This window comes from Drosophila ananassae, chromosome 3R, assembly GCF_017639315.1.
Source record: "Drosophila ananassae strain 14024-0371.13 chromosome 3R, ASM1763931v2, whole genome shotgun sequence".
NCBI classification, from domain to species: Eukaryota; Metazoa; Arthropoda; class Insecta; order Diptera; family Drosophilidae; genus Drosophila; species Drosophila ananassae.
In genome coordinates, this window is record NC_057930.1 from 14,748,846 (window position 1) to 14,769,738 (window position 20,893).

At 45.5% G+C, this 20,893-nt stretch overlaps 4 protein-coding genes across 7 annotated transcripts in view; 1 reads left to right on the forward strand and 3 right to left on the reverse strand.

Annotated features, from left to right (window-relative positions):
* LOC6496967 overlaps positions 1-7,047 on the forward strand; it is a 107,162-nt gene extending 100,115 nt beyond the window's left edge. For 2 of the 4 annotated variants that reach the window (XM_032455292.2, XM_014905972.3), the window contains exons 17-21: positions 1,812-2,830; positions 3,085-3,217; positions 4,832-5,030; positions 5,095-5,619; positions 5,861-7,033. In XM_032455292.2, coding sequence (XP_032311183.1) covers positions 1,812-2,830; positions 3,085-3,217; positions 4,832-5,030; positions 5,095-5,619; positions 5,861-6,378 — 2,394 coding nt within the window. In that variant the 3' untranslated portion in view covers positions 6,379-7,033. Of the gene's footprint in view, positions 1-1,811; positions 2,831-3,084; positions 3,218-4,831; positions 5,031-5,094; positions 5,620-5,860 lie in introns of all 4 variants that reach the window. The other 2 variants (XM_032455293.2, XM_032455294.2) reach the window with 2 other exon arrangements.
* Positions 7,048-7,212: 165 nt separating this feature from the next.
* LOC6498547 (serine protease inhibitor 42Dd) lies at positions 7,213-10,371 on the reverse strand. The gene is made up of 4 exons (XM_001962999.4): positions 9,961-10,371; positions 7,750-8,680; positions 7,532-7,679; positions 7,213-7,475 (listed from the first exon to the last, which is right to left on the reverse strand). Exons 2-4 carry the CDS (start codon positions 8,641-8,643, stop codon positions 7,351-7,353), a joined length of 1,167 nt encoding a protein of 388 aa, XP_001963035.2. The 5' UTR covers positions 8,644-8,680; positions 9,961-10,371; the 3' UTR covers positions 7,213-7,350.
* A 374-nt stretch (positions 10,372-10,745) lies between these two features.
* Positions 10,746-13,896, reverse strand: LOC6498546 (importin subunit alpha). Its single transcript, XM_001962998.4, has 5 exons — positions 13,657-13,896; positions 13,282-13,415; positions 12,906-13,219; positions 12,274-12,844; positions 10,746-12,166 (listed from the first exon to the last, which is right to left on the reverse strand). The coding sequence occupies exons 2-5, from the start codon at positions 13,342-13,344 to the stop codon at positions 11,546-11,548; spliced, it is 1,569 nt and encodes a 522-aa protein (XP_001963034.1). The 5' UTR covers positions 13,345-13,415; positions 13,657-13,896; the 3' UTR covers positions 10,746-11,545.
* Positions 13,897-14,815: 919 nt separating this feature from the next.
* Positions 14,816-16,627, reverse strand: LOC6498545 (calphotin). Its single transcript, XM_001962997.4, has 2 exons — positions 16,485-16,627; positions 14,816-16,149 (listed from the first exon to the last, which is right to left on the reverse strand). Exons 1-2 carry the CDS (start codon positions 16,494-16,496, stop codon positions 15,091-15,093), a joined length of 1,071 nt encoding a protein of 356 aa, XP_001963033.1. The 5' UTR covers positions 16,497-16,627; the 3' UTR covers positions 14,816-15,090.
* Between the last annotated feature and the right edge of the window lie 4,266 nt (positions 16,628-20,893).

Genomic DNA, 20,893 nt, shown 5'->3' on the forward strand with positions numbered 1-20,893 from the left:
AACCATGGCCAGATAAGGATATGGCAAAGGATGCGAGGATGCAATATGGAACGGTTGAAGCCAGGATAAATGGGAAATACAAAGGCACTGAAAATAAAATGCAACTTAACATGAATAAGATATAATTTAGAAAATAGGAACTAGAAACAAAACAGGTTTTTAAGTTGCAAAAGAAAAGAATCTAAAGTTGAGAAGAATAAGACAGTGGCTTAAATATGTCAAGCACTTTTTCTCAGTGCATCATCTGCGGCGATTCGGGACTCAACGGTATCCTTGAAAAGCTGACAAAGGCAAACGAGGATGACGACAGCCGCCTCGTCACAAAGATTCCGTCCGCACACACGCGTCCGTATATCCTTTCCAGGGGAAAGAGCCTGCTCCACTATCTGCATCGACATTTTGGCCTCACGCAATACGGGCCTCGTCTCAAAGGACTGCAATGGAGGAATTTTTGAATAATGAACGTTTGAGCTAGAGGGGACGGCCAAACACACGGCTTGCTGTGGCGACACGAGAGCCACGTTCCTTGTCATGGACAATAAAATAAGCTAGCTCCTAGCCTCTGGTCTTGGGGAATGCTGAGCACAATGTGCACGCACTGCTCCTGGCCAAAGAGGCTTAATGAGCAGCTTACGTAAGTCCTGCGAGAAAACGGATGAGTTGCACAATGCGCATTTCACTGACGTTCCTCGCCAGCAAAAAAATATAATAAATATTCCGCCAAAGGGAAACTTTGTCTTAATAACATAACGCGACACACAAACTTATTGTCCTTATTGTTGTTATTATTATTATTATTGCACATTAATTGCGCACACACGCGGGCAGGGCAACTTTATTAAAAAGCACCGCACTGAACACACACACAAAACACACAACTACCAACAACCAACACGACACATGCAAATTTAATGGCTTGGAACACGTGTCAGAGCATCAGCAGCATCAGGAGTCGTATCAGGAGCAGGGCCAGGATCTCGGGCCAGGAGCAAGAAGCTTCTGCCATCGGCGACGGCCGTCAACCGCAGCAACCAGACCACGCCCACGCAATGCCACAATAAATACAATTAAAATATTCATTTTACTTATTGCATATATTTTCGTGCATAAATAAAATACAATTTCAGCGCGACAGCAAAAACAAAAAAAAAGAATGAGAAAAAAAACAATAAATAAATAAGAAAACATAAATTACGCATACGACTCGTGGGCCCACGCCCTCAAGGCAGGCCGGGTCGAGCCGTGTCACTGCAGCTGAACATGTGAAAGGCGAAAGCTTTTAAGCGCACTTAACTCATAATTTTTTCGTGTGGGATATGTAATTCGAGGAGTATTGTTAAATTGAAAATTAAAAAGTTGACAAAATGTTTCCCTCACACTCCTACTTGTTTCTCCCGCCAGCATGATGGATGAACTCTCCTTTGTCAATAATTTAAGATTTTTCCAATGAAATTAAGACCTCTGGAAGACCTCTAATTTGCAATAAAAAATAAATATATTAAGAAATATTATTATGTTGCGCAAATTGTTTACAACTTTTTAACAACAAATGTCCGGTGTAATAAAAAATTTATGACAAAATGTCACCATTAAGGATGCGCCAAAAAAAATCCTTCGAAATGGCTCGTTTTAGTGGCTATGGTGATGCTGCTGTTGCTACTGGTGCTACTGCTGATGCGGCACGATGACAACTTTTTATATTTAATTAAAAATAACGATGTTGCAGGCGACCCGTCAAAGCACTCCTCCTGGACGAGTCCTACGCCACTCCATTTCCTTATTAACAGCCGTTCATAATTTCCTCTTTCCAGAACTGGCACGCCATCATTAGCAGCTCCCTGGCGTCGCTGCTGTTGCTGGGCATCTCGACCCTGATTGCGATTGCCTTGGCCATCCACACGGAGCTGGTGCCGAAGAAGTATCTGCAAATTGACATCCAGCCGGAGACGCCCACGAAGAAGCGCCAACAGGAGCGGGAGAGGGAACGTGACCGCGAGCTCGAGAGTCTTAGCAATATCACACAGATACGGGCTCAGTCGCCCAGCTCGTCCTCGGGGCACCACCAGCGCCGCCCACCACCATCCAGCGGTTCCTCCTCCAAACCATCCTGCAAGCCATCCGCCCTGCCAACCGGATCGGCGGGCATCCGCGGCGCCATCGGCATCAGCTGGCTGCTGCCCCTGCTCTTCGCGGTGGCCGCCCCACTAATCTGCAGCATCATCGGCAAGTGGCCACGCCACTGGTGGCTGGAGGTCCTCGCCACCGGCGACGGTGGCGATGAGGGAGTGGAGATCTCTACCGATGGCAGAACGGATGCGGAGGCCGGCGAGTTCGATGGCGTCTTCTATTCAACGCACTCGCTGCTCAATGGCGATAATTTACTGCTCGAGATGGGAAATGGAACAGCCCCACCTCCCACGGAGACATCCTTCGATGCGGCGTCCACATCAACGTCATCAATCAGTGGCGGGAGCAGTGACAGCTTTTGGTCGCAGGAGAAGCAGTTGCCAGGAGCAACTTGGAGCAGTGGTAGTGGCACCTCCTCCTCCAGCTCCACTTTTTCTTCCACATCCACTTCCGTTTCAGTTTCAGCGATGGCTGCGCCTCTAACTTCCGGCTTGAGTGACTTGAACAGAATCGGAGGAGGGCCATCAACAGCCATGTCGCCTTCTTTGAGCTTCGTCCTGTTCGTCTGCATCGATTTGCTCTTTATCCTGCTCTTCTTTGCCCTGTTTGCCATTTTAATGAAGAAACTTTTGTGGTTGTGGCACAAGAATCGCAATGTGCATACGCATCCGTTGGATAAATTCAATCTGGCTTTGCGCCGGCGGTAAGTTCTTAACGGCTCGAGGCTCGAGGGTTGGCTTAAACGGAGGAAAATGGAAACGGCCCCCAAGATAAGAGCAGAAAGGAAATACTCGGATTTTAATGACTCTACACCATACTTTTTTTCCCCGCTCCTTGGTGGCAAAAGAATTTCCATTTTCTTGTCTGTGCTAATCCGAAAAATAAACCCCAAAAACGAAACAAAACAATCGCCAAAGTCATCCTTTTCACTTTGTGTCCTCTTTGTTTCGACCACAGATTTGGATTGCTCTACCGAGCTGGTGTCCTGCTCCTGGCCAAGCTGCTGAGCGACGGATTCTTCATCGTTTATGTTAATTCATCGCTGGATACTTTGTGGGCATATCCGTTTGGCATATCGTGCATAATATTGGTGAGTATCGTCTATCCAGTTGAATCACAGGTGGACCTGCCAATCACCATTCAATTAAGCACAACAATAAAATATATATCCGGATGGGAATACGTTCGATTCCGGCTCCAATCCCATTTGATGCTTCAATTGTCCGGAGCAGCGTTGGCGGAAACTATTAGCTTAAGTGGGCTGGAGGGGGCTGGCCGGATTATGCAAATCGCATTTCGTTTTTATTTCCGCCAACGCCGCCTTATTTAAGTTGCATATTTCATCAAAGTGTAGAGCCTGCATATTTTTACACCTGACGAGGATGAAATTATGCATGCAAACGGCGGAATATGGGCGGTTTGGGGAGTGAGAGTGAAAGTGAAAAGAAAGCGACAGTGACTGCATTAAGTGACTGATCAAAGAGCTCGAAGAAGCCTTTTTGTGTTTGCTTTTCACTCGACTTTGGTTACCACTTCCAGGAACAGTGATTGTTTGCTTTTTATTCAGCTCTTCGCTGATTTCCTTCGCAAATAAAGTATGTAAGTGCCCTCAACTTAACCTGGGCACCTGGTTCCATTTTTTCCCTCCATTAGTGCGGCGAAAAGGAGTCTGTATATGGCGGGATGGACCCTATCTCATTGCAATCAGCTCAATCCAATTAAATAAACAATTATCTCCCTGGTCGGGGGCTTGGGGTGAAGAGGGTGTATGGGGGTATCCTTGCAAAACTAATCACATAATTACACGCACACACTTTGATGTGGGAAGCCGGCGTACACCTTGGCGTATACGTAATGCGTATACACGGCACATTTAAATTCAAACACAAACACAAACAAATTAGGTCGATCCGAACGCCTACCGGCCCCCCTTAATCCAAACCGCAATGTCTACAGCCCTCTCATTTCTACAGGATTCTCCACCCGGACCCGGACTACCGGGACTATTAATGTGCGCCAAAATCACTTTGATTGTGGGCGTGGGCCGAGCCTCGTCTGGTGTGCTGTTTAATTATTTAAACAATGGCCAAGATAGGTGATACACTGAAGAAAAATGTTCTACTAAAGATACTTGCCAATATCTGCAGATTAAGTAGAACATTGAATAGAATATATAGAACTGATGGCAACCGTGACAAGATTCACGCTACAGAATCTAGAAGACCTTTAATCATATTTCTCTAAATAATATTGTTCTCTCTGCATATCTGCGTATCAATACAACTGATACAACAGAGCTTAAGACTTGACGCTAATTTTGCAATTAATTCGGTTCGAAAATCCATGCCTGGAATCCAAGGCATGCCACCCATAAATTCCGCTCATGAAAACCGGACATAAGTGCCCTGGCCCATATATGGCCCATATAGTTTGGCATCAATTTATGGCCTCGTCTCGGTCGTGCATTTAATTTCCAAATCGCTTGGCTTGATTTCATGTCGGCGGAACTTAGGGGCCATCACCTGCTCCAAAATCGAAAAGGGGCCGGCTTCATCCGACTTAATGGCTCAATCGAACACTTGACCCATGCTCCGGTTGACATAAGAATTTTATTAGGGTCGACAGGGTCAGCTGGGTTGGCAGTTTATGCCTTAATCATGACAATGACTCAATCACACCATCCTCTGCTCTACATCTTCCACAGGGCTCGGCCATCCTCTTCTGTTTTGTCATCAAGGCGGAGAGCCAGCTGCGCGGTCCACCGTTCCTCGGGAGCAACGGGAGCAGCCAGAACAGCTCCCTCAAGCAGGCCAAGTTCACCACGAGCCGGAGCAGCCTGGACGAGAACTACTGCACCACCACCACGACGACGACGACGGCCAACGTCAACAGTCCACTTAGCTGTACGGAGACCCCGAGACTCTGGGCTATTCTAATCCTAATCCTGAATCCTTTTCCTCTTTCCAGTCTACACCAATCACGACAAGGAGAAGGAGAACGACTGTGGCATCACGTTGTCAATGTCAAATGCAGGACACTCGCCCTCGGTAACAGCCGGATCCTTGTCCTCGTCCGCAGCCGGTGCCCCGCCCCTCCAAGCGAAGGTGGGCCTCGAGCTGTCCGGAGCACCGGTGTCCGGGGTTCAGTTGCCGCTGACAATCATCTCCACGGCGCCGCGTTGTCAGGCGGCGACGGTGGCAGAGGCGGCTGCTGCGGCGGAGACCTTCCTTGGCGACCATCATCAGACTATGCCCCTCTCCGTGGCCCCCTCGCCGGACACCCGTTGCTGTGCCATATTGGGCGGAGGAACTGCTTACGATGCATACACCATGGGCATGGGAATGGGCGTTGGCATGGGCATGGGCGTGGGGGGGCTCACAGGAAGCTTGGGCAGAAGGACGCTGCATCAGCAGCCGACACATTACCGTACGGGACCATGTGGAGAGTTTGTGGGCGTTGAGACACTCGATATTCTTCAGGGCGTGGCAGCAGGTATGTAACCCAGTGGAAAATACTTTAAAATTTCAAGATTAAGGATTTAAAATTAGTGGTAAATTATAAAATTTAAACACGTTTTTGTAAATCCTAAATTAAGATATATCTCCCTCTAAGTCCTGGGAAAATCAATATATTTACATATAAATAGAAGCACACAGGATGCAGGGAAATGAGCGTGAATTAATAATGATCCTGTGTCTGATACATTCCCTCTCTTTCTCTGTGTCCCTCTCAGATAGTATAATTGGAATCCACACCAGTGCGATGATGCCAACTGCCGCCACTACTTCTCATTACGTTCCCCTGCAGCATAATCCCTACGTGGACTTTGTGCCCAGCCCCCTAATCCTGAGCATGCCGCCGCCTCCCACCATAAGCGGCAACTTGAGCGGCGGGGGCACATCGACGCTACCCCCGATGTCCTTGCCGACGCAAACCCCCAAAACGCAGAAGCGTGTGACCATCCTGGAGCCCACCTCTCGCACAACATTCGACCCCTTGCTGCCCACCATGGTGGCGGCTGTAGTCTCCACATCCACGGTTACCAGCACGGCGACCACAACCGCTGCCACACCCACAGCCACCCAAAGTGGAGGAGGGGTCGGTGGCAACGATGCGACCCTGGATCGCATCACCCTCGATCTGGACTACTTGCTGAACAGGTCGGATTCCGCAGAAGGAGGCGGAGCAGGAGGAGTGCCGCCGCAAGGACCTTCCGGAGGAAGCGAGGAAGGTGGTCAGCAGAAACAATAGCAATAGCATTCAGGCTGAAGTTCATTGGCCCACACTAAGATGCATTTAAGAGGCTTCTTTACTTGTTAGGACCTGTAAATAAATGTAAATCAAAAATAGAAGAAAACAAAAGGAAAAACCTACAGTAGGAAACTCTGTGAATATTCATATGCATTAGATATTAAATCCAACTAATAACTGAGTTCAGTACAGTCTTTATTTAATGTTTAAGTTTCCCTTAATGTTAAACGTGTTTGGGACAAGAATCACTCCTAAAACCATATATATTTAAATTAAAAATACAATTTAAAATTTATGTCATTGCATATTTGTAAACAAAATGAAAGAATTTAAACTAAAGGTAACTTTTTAGCTAGATTTACAAAAAGCCTATATTATATGCAGAACACAAAAATTAAAGAGCGAGAACACCGCAAGGGTGTGACAAACGTTTTTGATTCTCTTTAAAGTTTCCTAGAGATAAACCAAAATTAAGCCCCATTAAGAACAAATTCAAGAAAAAAAATAAAAAATTAAAAATACAATAATTGTAAAACTTACAAACATAACAGGACTATTTCTAGAACAAAATAAATATATTATACAGATATATCTTTAAATAAACTCAAGACTCTTGTTAGAAAATCAATGAAAAATGTGTCATTTAATGGTTTCTGGGACATAATTCCTCCTAAATCGGATTTCCATTCAATTGTGTGGGCATTTGAGGATGTTTTTTTCATCTGTCAATCAGGACAAAGGACCAAAGGACCCAGGCAAATCACCCTCGCCTGCGGACATCAATTTATTGTAAAGATGGCTCTGATGATAAAATGATTATCTGCCAAAGCCGCATAAAGTACTTAGGAAAAATCCAATCTTCACATGTTTATTACGTATGAATTATAAATTACTTATTTTTATGATACATTTCGAAATATTACAGAAGCCTTTCTGCCCAGTGAGCATTCGAGGATGTTTTCCAGGATTTATTTAAAATCCCACCACATGACCCATCAAGTAGGTCACATTCTCGCTGCGAATGGCAAAGAAGAATGGATGGTCGGCTCGAAAGAATTTCTGGCGGGAGGAATTGCTGATCACAATGGGTTTGTATTCTGAAAGGAATCCCGATGTTTTTATTTGTTTAAAGGATGCGAGAGGATTGGAATACCTGCTGCCACTCGGGGGTGTTCAGATCCGGAGCCAGACTCGTTTAAATTTATGCGCAGCTTTTGGAGAACATCCGCCACTGGCAGGCTGCCAGTTGGATGCAAATGTTTAAAGTCCGCCGAAGCCGAAAAAATCTGCTCAAAGCCCAACTGTAAAGAAAAACATTTTTTTTTTAAAGAAATAAATGCATTAAAAAAGTACTCCTTCACTTTCACTGACCTGCTTCAATGGCTGGCGGAGACTGCACTCGAAATCGATGCTGAATTTGGGCAGCAGAACTTGCACGCCCTCCATTTGCATCCGCTGCTGCAGTTCACCCAGGTCCTGGCTACGCAGCTGCTTCTCCAGCTCCGGCAGGCCATCACGCTGATTGGGCAGGATGAGCAACATGGACAGCTCCTCGGTGTGTTCGTAGGGCAGTTCGATGGCGCGGGCATTCAGATCCCGGAGCTCGGCGAACTTCACGAACATGTCGTCGTCGAAGAGCATGGCCACTGACTTGGCCTGCTCCGGATGACTGCCGCTGTGGAAGTCGTACAGACCCGTTCTGTAGGCACTAAAAGGAAGAAACCACTTGCTCTGGAGATTGGCAGCCAGCAGGAGCAGGATTTTGGCCAGAGAACTGCCCTCCACCTGAATTTCTTGCCAACTGCCACCTCCCACGGCGGATAGAATCTTTTCGCTGATGTGGCGTCGTAGCTTCTCCGGCTGCTCCAGATCGATGCTCTCCGCTGTGGCGTGGAAATATGTCTGAGCAATCTTTTGGAAGTCCTCAGCTATGCCTGATCCCGCACCAGAAGTCGGCTGTATTAGTAAGTGATTTCGGAGATGAATTCTAGTATCGGGATCTCCTGTGATGTTGGACAGTTCGGAGGCAAAGAAATTGGCCATTTTGGCGTTGCTGGGGAATCGTTGCTTCAGTCGCAACAGCTTCTGTAGTTCCTCAGCGGTGGCTCCATCGGATCCCAGGTAGAGGAGGGCCAGAGTGGCTTCCAGCAGGAGTGGGGATATCACCACATTCTGGTCAGCAAAGCTACTGGAAATGCTGTGAAAGATCTCTGCCCCAATTTTGGTGTCATGGGCGGGGATAGTTGAGTTCGGGACTTCACTCATTCTGGACTTTGTTGGCCAGAGATGTTCTTATTGAATCCTGTTGAGTATTGAGATATGGTTGCTTTAAAGGATAGCCTTTTTTATAGTTTTAAACCAAGGAAAAATTTAAAAGCTTATCACCTCCAGACACATTTAATTTATTGTTAGAAAACATCTAATTTAGAAAATGTGTCAAAATTAGCCTCCAGATTTTGAAGGTGTGATCCTATAGTTTCCACATGGTTCAGTCCATCAAAAAGCACTTGCTTAGCATAAAATCGCCCTTCGGCTTAATGCAAAACACATGTGAGTTGCCGATTTACGACCAACAATATAAACCTGGCCATATGCCTCCGACTAAAGTGCCTCAAACGAAAGCCAAAATATAATATTAAATAATAGCCATGAGATATGTACATTAAATTCTATTTAAATTCACCTTGGCCCTTGAAGTGCATTTTGTAATGAAAACGTAATTTGTCTTCCATTTCATTTGGCCAGGCCAAAACGCAAACGCAAACACACACCCCAAAAACACAATAGAAAACGCCTTGAACAAATAAAGTGAACAAGAGAGCGCTCAGTGGGCCAAACTTGACACTATTTTCGGCAAGTAAACAAAGCGGAAACGCCGAGGCGGAAAACTTTGTGACAGTGCTATAGCTATATATTTGCGGCAACTTTTAATTTTGCGCGAATTTCGGTTGCCGTCTCCGTTTTTGGGGGTGGCACTCCCCCCCCATTTTTATATATGTAGTTTGCGGATTCCGGGCTATAGTGCATGCCGATTTGAATGCGACGCGCCGCGCCGCGCACACTTGCGCACTTAATTGCCACATCAACAAACAAAATGCTGGCCCCACACCCCCCAAGTGCTGGAAAATAAAAACTATACGAAACGAAAAACCATTTTCCGCTTTAAAATCGCAAGAACCGTCATTGCCTGGTGGTGGCGACCGCCTACACCAACATGCCTATAAAGTAGCAATAGCAATGCCCCTATTGCTACATGTTTATTGTTTATTTTTGGTGTGCCAATTTTTTTGTTGTTCTGTTCGAAATTAACTACATCATGAGTTTGTCAAAAGTATTGAGATTTTTCCTATATTTTTAAAGATTAGGCTGCAGCAGACGGACGTGGCAGAATGGCATATGTTGAATCCGCACTGGATTTTCATTGAAGCGTATGAGGTCACAGAATCGTTTTCCAAGTGGCATCATCCACAACAATAGTTTGTTTTTCGAAATTCGTAGAATAATATCCATATGGCGAAGATTCGAAACATCACTCTTAGTTTCACGCGAATAAAATATTTATTTTTACAATTTGGGGTTTACCTTTTTGGCAAAAATTGTGCGAAACTCTAGCGAACTATATTCTCTCGGATCAAGATCGGTAATTATATAAAGTTTGTTTAGTCTTTAGAGACCCACGCCCGCACGCAGCTTCGGACAAAATTCGACTAAACGCTCGCGCTCGAAAATAATAAAAGAATTGAAAAAGAATCCAATTTAATTCGCTTTCCGCCACTGCTCACGCCCGCTCCATCGATGACGACACTGGGACGACGACGATGCGGGACCAGAAAAGCTCCGTCCGGCCAATGCTTCGAATATTCGGCAACTACTTTTCCGATGCTAAATTTTTTATCTATTTTTATAATTTGTTTGCCGTGAATTTACACAGACTTTCCGGCGAACGGGCTCTGGTGCACTCTCAAATGGGAAGGCAGCGATGAACACTGATGTGTTTATCGGCGGTGACGTCCCTATATGTATTTCATTTACTATATAGTTACTATATAGTAGGCTATTTGTTCTAGTGCTGGACGGCTGCAATGGACGCGGATGCTGCTGATACTGCTGGTGCCAATTGAATCGTACGAGAGGCGCGTTCTTTTTCCCTTACTCGTCGTTGTTTAATCATTTTATCTAATCTGAACCATTTCAGATTGGGGTCGCTGCTGTGGGTTGCTTCCGAAAGTTCGCTGAACTAGTAGAGATTATTAAATTAAAAATAAGACAATGGATAACCTACTTACATCCCAAATATTAAAAATTCTACCCATTATAACAAATTCCATTCAGGTGTGAGGCTGTCACCAATATTCTAAACAAAGCTATTAAATCATTCAAACAATCCATTATTTATTGAACATTATATTACGATACGAGGATGACGACCCGGTTGAGTTGATGGGTTGGTGTTGATTGTTGTTGTAATGCTTGCGTGAGGTGGAGGATTAAAATGAGTACCTGTAGTATACATAAATAATTGCTAACAGCCTAAAATATAACCAAAATTGTGCTCTAAAAGATTTCAATGAAAAAGCCTAGCACACACATACAGGCGGGCTGATGCCACCACATACGGATGATGGAGTAGGCAACGATTCCCCCAACAGCACAGCTGCCGGGGAGGTTGCAATTGAAACGAGGTAAATAAAGTACTCCATATCCGTGCTGCGTGGCATAGCCCGGGATTTATCACACGTGAAATGGCCACAGTAGCGGTTGGGCGGTTAAGTGTAAACTGAACGATTCATGCAACGGTGGGATTAACGAGTTCAGAGTTATTAGTAGTAGTAATGGTTCTGACCCGACGCAGTCAGTGATCTAAGGTGAAGTGGTGAATATTATCTAAGCAAATGCATCAGCCTGTGTCTGCCATGCATGCCTCCAAGTGTTCGGGAATGTGCGGGTAGAGTTGAGTTGAGTCGAGTTGGTTGGGTGTTTAGTGTCTGTCGTCTACGCTGGTAAGTGTTTTCGATGACAATGGCATAGTTTGTGGCAAAAATATTAATAAACTGTGTTAGCGCGGTCGCAGTTTTATGGTCAGAGAAATGGAAATGCGTGTGAGGATGTGTGCAAGTGTGTACAAGGCAAGTGAGCGGGGTGGGTAAGGTCCAGTGGTGTACAGAGCCTAGAATGTATAGCCACCCTCGGGAGCCTTGGGCTGGGTGGTGCTGAATTCGAGGGCCCCGTTAACCTCCTGTGGGGCCAGCTCCTGCTCAACCGCGTCGTCGCCGTTGCTGAAGTAGGTGTCTATTATGGCGTATGCCTTCTTGTAGACCTCCTCGTTCTCGTGCTGCTGCAACGCCTCCAGCTTGTCGAGGCCACCCATCTCTTCGACCATTAGGCACAGGTTCTCGGTACCGCCCAGCTTCTCGGCCAGGGCGAACAGATTGGACAGACCGGTCTGCACCACTTTGATGGTTCGCGGATCCTTGGCGTCCAGAAGATCGATGAATGGCTTCAGGATCTTGAACTTCTCAATCAGATCTACAATCTGCTCGGGAGTGCCAGAGGTGGTGGTGTTGGTCACTGCCCATGCAGCTTCCTTCTGGGCCTTGAAGTCGCCCTTCTCCAGCACGTGGCGTAGCTGCTGGAAGATGCCGGCCTGAATGACAGCCTGGATCTGCTTTTGGTTGCCAGCCGTGATGTTGCTCACTGTCCAGGCTGCCTCCTTAACAATGTTGCTCTTGCTGTGTTGCAAGAGAAGACCCAATCTGGGTAATCCTCCGGCGGCAATAACCACATCAGTCTGGGGAAAGGAATTATACATATGGTAGATAAGCAGGCAAGGACTTGTGACTTTTGACTATTGTCTTTCAATTATGTTTTTATAATAAATATTCAACAAAACCCTACCTGTTGATCTGTTCCAGTCACAATGTTGCCCACACTACGAAGAGCTGGGACAATGATGCTTGGTTCGTCCATTTCAAGCAACTTTACCAAGCGCGGCACGGCATCAGAGTCGACCACTGCCTGGATCTTGTTGTTGTCGTCGTCGGTAACATAGGACAGGGCCCAGCAGGCGTCGGCCAGCACCTGGATATCCTGGCTAAGCAACAGTTGCGACAGGACTGGCAACAGCCGCCGCACCTGCTCGAACGGCGGCGATGGGTTCTTGTTGCGGCACAGATTCGACATCAACCAGACAATGTTGCGCAGAAAGGAGAGCGGCGTCTCGTTGTTGATCAGCGGCAGAATGCCATCGATCACGTTGTGATGGATAACAATGTCGCGGGCACTGGCGCCGTCGCCGGCAATGTTGCCCAGAGCCCAGACTGCCTGCTCGGCCAGATTGATGGACTTGGACTGGAGCAGAGCCACGAAGTGAGGGACTGCGTTGTGCTCAATGACACAGCGGGTCTGGTCGGAGGTGCCGGAGGCAATGTTGGTGAGAGCCCAGGCAGCCTCGAACTGCAACATGGTGCTGAAAGAGCAGATCTACTACTACTTCTGCCCGGGAATAGAACGGCTTAACAATAACTCACTTGGTGGTGTTCTGCAGGAAGCGGATGCAAATGGGAACGATGCCGTGTCCAATCATCAGATCAATGGGCGGGTTGCGCTCGCGGCTGAGCATCTTGCGGGCGGACTGCATTCCCAGGAACTGGCGCTCCTGGTCCTCGCTGTTCATAGCCGCCACGATCTCGTCCACCGATAGCTGCACCGGGGACTGCCCGTTCAGCTCCTTGAGGGGCGAGGTAAGATCCTCGTCGTTGATGTTTCGTCGTTTGAACATCTGATCCTCCTTCTTCGACTTGCGCAGCTCAATGGTCACCTCATGGCGACGCATGCGCGAGTCCTACGGCGGATTGAGGTTAGCCACGAACGGAAAGGGTCCTCTGCGGTCACAATGGAACTTACCTGAGTGTTGATGGTGTTGGATTTGTAGGATCCCTGACGGGAGTTGGAATCCGCCTTACTCATTTTGATGTGTTTTGGATTTTTACTTCAAAGTTAATGGCACTAAAGATCTGCTACGATGACAAGGTGAAGAACTGGAAGGGAAAAATGGAGTGCGTGAGCGAACAAGGGCTGCAATCAGTATCCAGAATATTCTTTGTCCCTCTTCGACACCGGTCTTGGCAACAACAAAGCAACAGCTGCCTTGGCGCCATTTACAGCGTGCAGAAAAGGAGAGGCAACACGGGGAAAGGTGCGAACAAGGTGCGAGAGAGGACAGCGATAGAGATGCTTGAGAAACGGAGGGACTCCCGAGGACCGAAGCAATTAACTTACCTTATTGTGTCAGTATGGGTGTACCGGCTTTTTTTTCCAGAAGTAAAATCACAAAAAACACAAAATTTTAACTACTTTTTCATGCCTTTGGTACCAAAAACACGGACAGGAATTTTGTTAGGTGTGTTAACAATGAAAGCACCGATTGAACTGGGACTCTGTGAACCCAAACGACAACGATAATGAAAACGAATGCGAAAATTATTCCAAGGCCTACTTGAGCGTCCAGGTTTTACCGTTTATTTTAAATCAAATGCGATAACAATACATCTATCGAAAATTGGCTATCGGAAAGAGTGGGAATTTTCTGGTATTTTCCGGGTGTATCTAAATCTATACGATAACTTACAAGATCAAGAGACTTTATAGAGAAATATAAAATATTTACGCTTTATGAAAAGTAAATTATGGGAGATAAATAAAAAAGGAATTGTGTGGTATTTTTTTAGCCTCTTAAAAAGGCCACCGATCTTCAATCTACACGGCCGTCTCATGCAATCGCCTCCGCAAGAGGGCGCTGCTATGAATGTGAAAAGTGCTGCCATTACCAGTTTTTTAAATATTTCTTATTCATGTATAAACAAATCTACTCCTTGGCTTAAATTTAAAAAATAAAACATTGTAAAAATTCGTTAAGAAATATATAATAAATGACTATGTTTTTCTTAAAGGGAATCGACTCAAAATGGCAATACTATTTATGAATCTGGACTCTTTTCCCCTTCCAACCCCCTTCCCAAAATGAGCCAACAAAATTTTGACTATCATTTGGCCAAAATCATGACGGTACCCCTTTAAAAAATTCCAAAAAATGGGTCCAGATTGTTGTTGCCAGGCTCTGGGTTCTCTAAGATCGGAAAGGTATAACATTTCTGGATCTGTACAGTATTAGCCGAGTAGCCCATTTCGATTCGCATTATTATCTATCTATAAAAAAGGGGTTAATTCTCAATTCCATTTAATCATTTCGTTTTGAGTTAATAATTTAATAATTTTGGGATAAATACATCGTGGTGTTCCAATGCCCTAAAATCGCTTATCATTAATAATGCAATAAGTGCAAATAAAGTCAGGTTAAAGCCATTTTAAATCCATTGTGTTTATGGAAATTCCTTAGAAAAACATATTTTTTCTGTTAATAATTATTATACTGAATGGGTCTGACTGAAAAACATATATTTTTTGTTTATTTGCTAACTTATTATTGCGCTTTTATAGCTTAAGCCGATTAATATGTTTTCATGCGTAGCTTAAAGGAATTAATTAAATTAATTGTGCGCAAATATATTTGAACAACTTTTAATTAACTTCTTATAGAATTAAAAAAAAATCCCACATTCAAAGCAATTTAAATAAAATTCCATTTATTATATTGTACGTTTTTTATATTTGTTTTCGTATTGTAATCGTCAGTTTGGAAGGTTGAATCGCAATCTAAGCCGTCTTTTTGGTCTCCTCCTCGGTGACTGGCGCTGGGGCCGCCGTGGTGGAGGTGGTGCTGCTGGCCTCGGGGGCAGATCGTGCCTCCACCACATCGGAATCATCGCTATCGGCAACAGGGGCGGCGGGAGAGTAGGGCGGGAACTGCTGATCCTGGGGATAGCTCTGCTCCGGCTGCTGTTGCTGCTGCTCCTGTTGCTGTTGCTCCTCGTTGTAGTCAACGGGCGTGGGCTCTAGTTCGGGCTGAGTGGCAACTGGGGCCTCTACAACCTCTCCCTGTTGTTGCTGCTGAACTTCCTGGGGGGCAAACACCTGCTGCTGGGGATAGTAGATTGGCGAAGAGAAGGAGGCCACGGGAGCAGGAGCGGCAACGGGAACAGGGACGGAAACAGGGGCCACTGGAGCAGCCACCGAAACCACTGGAGCAGCAACGGCACGAGCGGCCACCACAGGCTCACGCTGGACCACGGCGTTGAATCCGTTGATGTCGTCGGCGGTATAGGTCACCGTGCGCTTGTATCCGTCAGCATCCAGGACGGAGTAGGATCCAACCACGTTGCCACCGTCACGGGTCTCCACCTGGCTCTTAATGTCTCCAGTGATGCTGTCGTGAACTCCGTAAGAGAAGTCGTACCTTGGCGAGGATTCCAGTTCCACTTGCTTGACCAGAGGAGCAGCGGCCAAAACAGGGGCGGTAGCCACAGTTTTCACAACAGGAGCAGCAGCCACTACTGGGGCAGAAGCCACCACTGGAGCAGCAGACAGAGTCTTAACCACAGGAGCTGCCACTGGAAGGGCGTAAGGAGCAGCCACCGTCTTCACAAAGGGAGCGGGCAAGGCATAGGACTTGGTGTAAACGGGAGCAGCTGGCAGCACCGTCTTGGTCAGGACGGGAGCGGCCTGATGGTATACAGCAGCCTGGGCAACAGGAGCGGCATGGTAGACGGTTGGAGCCTGGTAAGTGGCATAAGCTGGATGGTAGCCGGCGTAGGTGGCGGCAAATCCTGCACAGCAAGAGCCAGCAATGGCCAGAAGGGAGCAAACAGTCAGGAACTGGAAAAAATAAAAGATATGAGTTCAAGAAGGGTTTTATAATAACAGTTTGGTTAACTCAGACTCAAATATGTTAGCCTAAACTTAACTTAGTAAAGATTATATTTTAAGATTATTCTTAACAAATTATTCTCAAAAACCATATATATTTGTTTGTTAATTATAGTCCACCATGTAATTTATCTCAATTCTCTTAAATGACTTTGAGTTAGTTGTCAAATTGTTCAATGCATGATTTTCCAGATGCATTTATTTCTTGAATTTTTAAACAACAAGGTAAACTTTTTACTAAAAAATCTACCCTACTTTTTTCTGATATAAAATGGACGACTTACTTTGGCTGCCATTGTCAACGAGGAGTTACTTCCTTTTCAGTTGGATTGCTCGAAAAGAAGGAAGGGCACGTGCCGTTCAGGAAGCTCTATTTGAAATTGGAGACTGAAGACTATATCCGTTTTGGGCTCGGAGTCCGACGTGGGTGTCCTCGACTCTTGGCACTGCGAGCTGCGGCGACTTAATGATGGTGACCACTCCCGGTGCCTGCCACTTTATAAGGGGCGTCAGAATTAGCTGGCCAGAAGGCGGCACTGGCAATGGTACTGGCGCCCTCCCAGGCCGAAGAGCAAACCGGTAACAAGTACAAAAGTATCTCAGTTGACAATTTGACAATTGCGGCTCCAAAACAGGTTTCTGGTAATTTGTCTTTTTTGTGCTACGGTTATTATATCGGTTTTGGCTTCGGTTCGGTTTCAGTTTCAATTTTGGTTTCGTTTTTTTCCTCGAAGTTTCGATGTCAAGTTCAGCGCAGCTTGCGCTTCCTTGTAGGCCTACTGTCGGCTCGTAATTAATTGCCATTTGAGCGTTGTTCAATTAACTCTTCAATTGTCAGCACACCTCAATGGCAGCTCTCCTTTATTCAGATTTCGATCCACAGACCCCAAATAGTTCACACCACTTGACAATAATTTTTTGTTTTTCTTGGCGACATGCCCGCGCCATTGGAGCGCAAAATTTGCTGCCAACGGATTGTTAGGTTGCCCCAGAGCTACCTCCCACCCACTGCCCACTATCCAACCCTCTTCTCTTCCAACTCCTGATATAGGTGACTTGTCAACGCGATCCGCTCGTCACCGCCACCACCTCCGGGCACCACTTCATCTTTGTATGTCAGCGGCGTTTGCTACATTGGCTGCATGATTTTTAGTTTCAATTTCATCGGATATTTCTTTCTTCTCCTTTTTTTTACCCCTTTGTTGGGTTTTAGAAAATTTATTATTGCTCCATTTGGTGTTTACTTTATGATGGTGGATGGGCTGCGTGCCCCACATGCAGACATTGGCACAGTTTCACAAATTTGGCGAAATAAAAACACAAGTCTTTCGATTTCCAAATCGGATTACTAATTGCAGGCCCGGTGGCCTGTTTATTTTTGGGAGAGAATTGTAATGCTTCAAAGTGAAGCAGAATAGGTCTTAATTAATAACGTCAAAGAACTGAAGGTTGACCCAAAAGGCTTTTCTTCCAAAAATTCCACACAAAACACACTTTTTGTCAACTCATTTGAGCGCCCCGAATCGATGTAATTAAGCGCCCTCAAGGAACCCACCGGTCTATTATGAGCCTACTGCCCCGCAAGATCGCCGTTCAATGACTCCGTCCATCTGTCTGTATGTCCATCCTACCGTCCGGAGACAGAAGCAAACAAAATTGAAAGTGCGTGGAGCGTCCGTGAGGTGGCTGTGGGCCATAAACATCCGATTACAGCGTCCGGACACGTAGCCCGAAGCCATCAAGATGCGTAGGCAGACAAGATACACATATACATTGTTCAGACCGACTAGGGGAGAGGCAGAGATATATGCATATATCACATGCTTGAACTTGAAAAGTCTGCCATCAGAGAATGGCACTCAGTGGGCCGAGGAACGATACCACCTGCCCTAACCCACCTAAAGGCAAGAGTGCCCCAGGACACGTCCTCGGAGAGCTTAGGCAAGGATCAAGTAAAAGGACATATTCATATATATGGAATATTTTTGCATTCCAAACTACATATTTATAAAGGAATGTTTTCATTTAGAATTTGATTCAAAATATTTGGATTTAGAAAGATTAAAAAGTCTATTTTTTCAAGGTCCTACATTTTCCATTTAGGCTTATAAGTTTTTAAGTTTAATTCTACTCTTTAACCTATTTTTTTTCTTGCTTTCAAAGAGTTTTGTATTTAATTAATAGACCCATTTGTTTCTAAGGGTTACCGGAATTTATAGTGGAAAGGGAGTCCCTTCCAGCCTCTAATTGAGGAGCCACCGCGGGAAACGGAAATTGCACATCAACACCGACTCAGGACTCAAGACTCAAGGACTAACACATCACTTGCCCATCGGCGTGGCAATTAGAATCCTATCTGCGGCTGGCCTCGATGGGGATAGGGAAGGAAATCCAGGACCAAAGCAGGAAAAGGCAAAAGGGCGCTCGGCATTTGACATTCGACAAATACTTAACACTATTTGCCAGACTTAATAAACCCGCCTTCGTTGACTTTGCCACCGCAAAGGGTGTGAGGGGAGGCAATGATTGATTGCACGTTAAAGCCGGAGAGCATCACATCATTTCCTTTTTACACTTGACAGGAAATGCATTTTTAGTTGGCGCTGGCGAAGTGAGCAACGTGGGCATGTGTGGGTCTGCTGTCCGGAAGAGAGAGGTGGAAATAGGATAGGATCGGATGTACAGGAAAAGGAAGACGTATATTCATACGATTACATACGTACGAGTTCGTACTTATACGGAAAACGAAATCAGTGCCAGGGGAGGTGGGGAAAAATGCCTGGAAAACAGTCAAATGCAAACGCAAATGCAAATGCCAGAGCCAGTAGCCGAACTCGTTTCTGGAGAACTCCATGGCAGTTTTCACAGACAATTTGCACAAGAATCACACAAATACCCGAACGTAAAAATAGTCTGCAAGTCTCCGAGTTTGGTCATTGAGCAGACCGCTCACATGGAAAGCTCGTCCAGGTGCGAAGCGTACTCAAGTCTTAACTTCAACTTATACTTTTCATGCAGAAAGAGAAAAAGGACAATGGGTATAGATATTTATGTTGACTTTTAAAGATAAGAGCTTCCTTTATTAATTTAAGATTTATTTAACTTATTACAAGACTATATTCTTTAAATTTAAAAATGTATATGGACATTTGACATGCAAAGTACCACCATAAGCCCCAAAATCACAATTTCAATGAATTTTTTTCTCTGTGCTGTCAACAGGAACTCATTCCATATTCTAAGCCAATTTAGCATCAATATTTGTTTTGCTGGCCTATCGATCAAAATTAGAGAAACCCCGAGCGTATAATCACCTTTCCGCCTTGAATGAATGGAGTGCACACAGGGCGGATACGTAATTGCCGTCCCATCGAATCTCCCACTGGCGAAGACAAACGACCCGAAGCAAATCGCTGGCGACCACGCCTCCTGCCCCTAACCGCCTGTCCCTTGCCCCGGCTATTAGCCATGACCACGCCTTTGTTTGACGCCAAGATGCCGACACTGACAACAAATGTCGCCCAGCCCCATTAATCCATCAAAATCGGCGTTGAAGCCAAAATCAAAATATGCGCCGACGAGCCCGGAAGGCGTACATGGTTGTATATATAGGTATATATGAGAAAGGGGTACCAGGGGTGTTGAACCAAAAATGTTTCGCAAACAAAACAACCAAAAAAGTCAAGTTTAAACTCTAAATATTGGAAAATTTTCTATCTATTGTAGATGAAAATTTTGTACTTGATTTGAATCGCACTTTTCTTTAATCTACATTTTTTTCTGGCCTTAGAAAAGCAAGAGAAAACCCCTTCAGAAGTCTTTCCTTCCATCTCAAATCGAGAAGGCGACCGCAATTTCCAGCGGGTGAGCAAATAAAGAAATTAATCAATTTAACGATACGATTAGAGGCGGTTGAGCACAGGGGAGTAGTTTAAAAGAATCTTAAATAATTTGGAAGCTTTGGATTTTGAAGCTACCTTTTTTATAGTTTCCAAGACACATATCCTTATAAAAAAAACTTCCAATAAATAAGCCTATATGGTTTTAAAACAAAACTTAAAAAACTTGGTATATAAGAGGATAGCCGACGCCCCTGGCTAGGATGAATCCGCATTGGGCCGAGTGCCGTCAAGTGACGTGGCATTTGTCTGTGGGAAAGGCAAAAAATTGACTCGAGTCTTCCGCACGGTTTTCGGTGATTTATTTTCATTGATTTTTTACTGCTCCCCGGCTCCGGGTACGGCTACGTCTCCCTCTCCTTCTATGGCTACGGCTCCGACTCGTTCTCCCTCGTTTCCGTTTGTCTCGATTTCGTCGACTGGCCAAGCTCAGAGATTATGCAATCACGGCAATCGAAATGCCCGAAAAGAACCCTCCAAGCCAATCGCTTTTTTGTGTTCCACCCATCGACGACAACGACGCCTACAAACGTCAACATGGGCTAATTATAAAGTTGCTAAGCGGATTTAGAAGTTGCTCCAGAGCGGATAAAAAACTGGATCTGTCTGACAACAAATACTTGCCGCCGTGTCCCCACCACTGATCCAATCTTCCACTCCACTCCAGCCCCCCTGGAGCTTCGCATTTCGCACAATTCATTCATTAAGCTCGGATTCAACTTCAAGATGCAAACTAATCAACATAAATTGCATTGCAACGCGCAGCGGGTGGTTCCCAGCTAATTTCCCGGCAC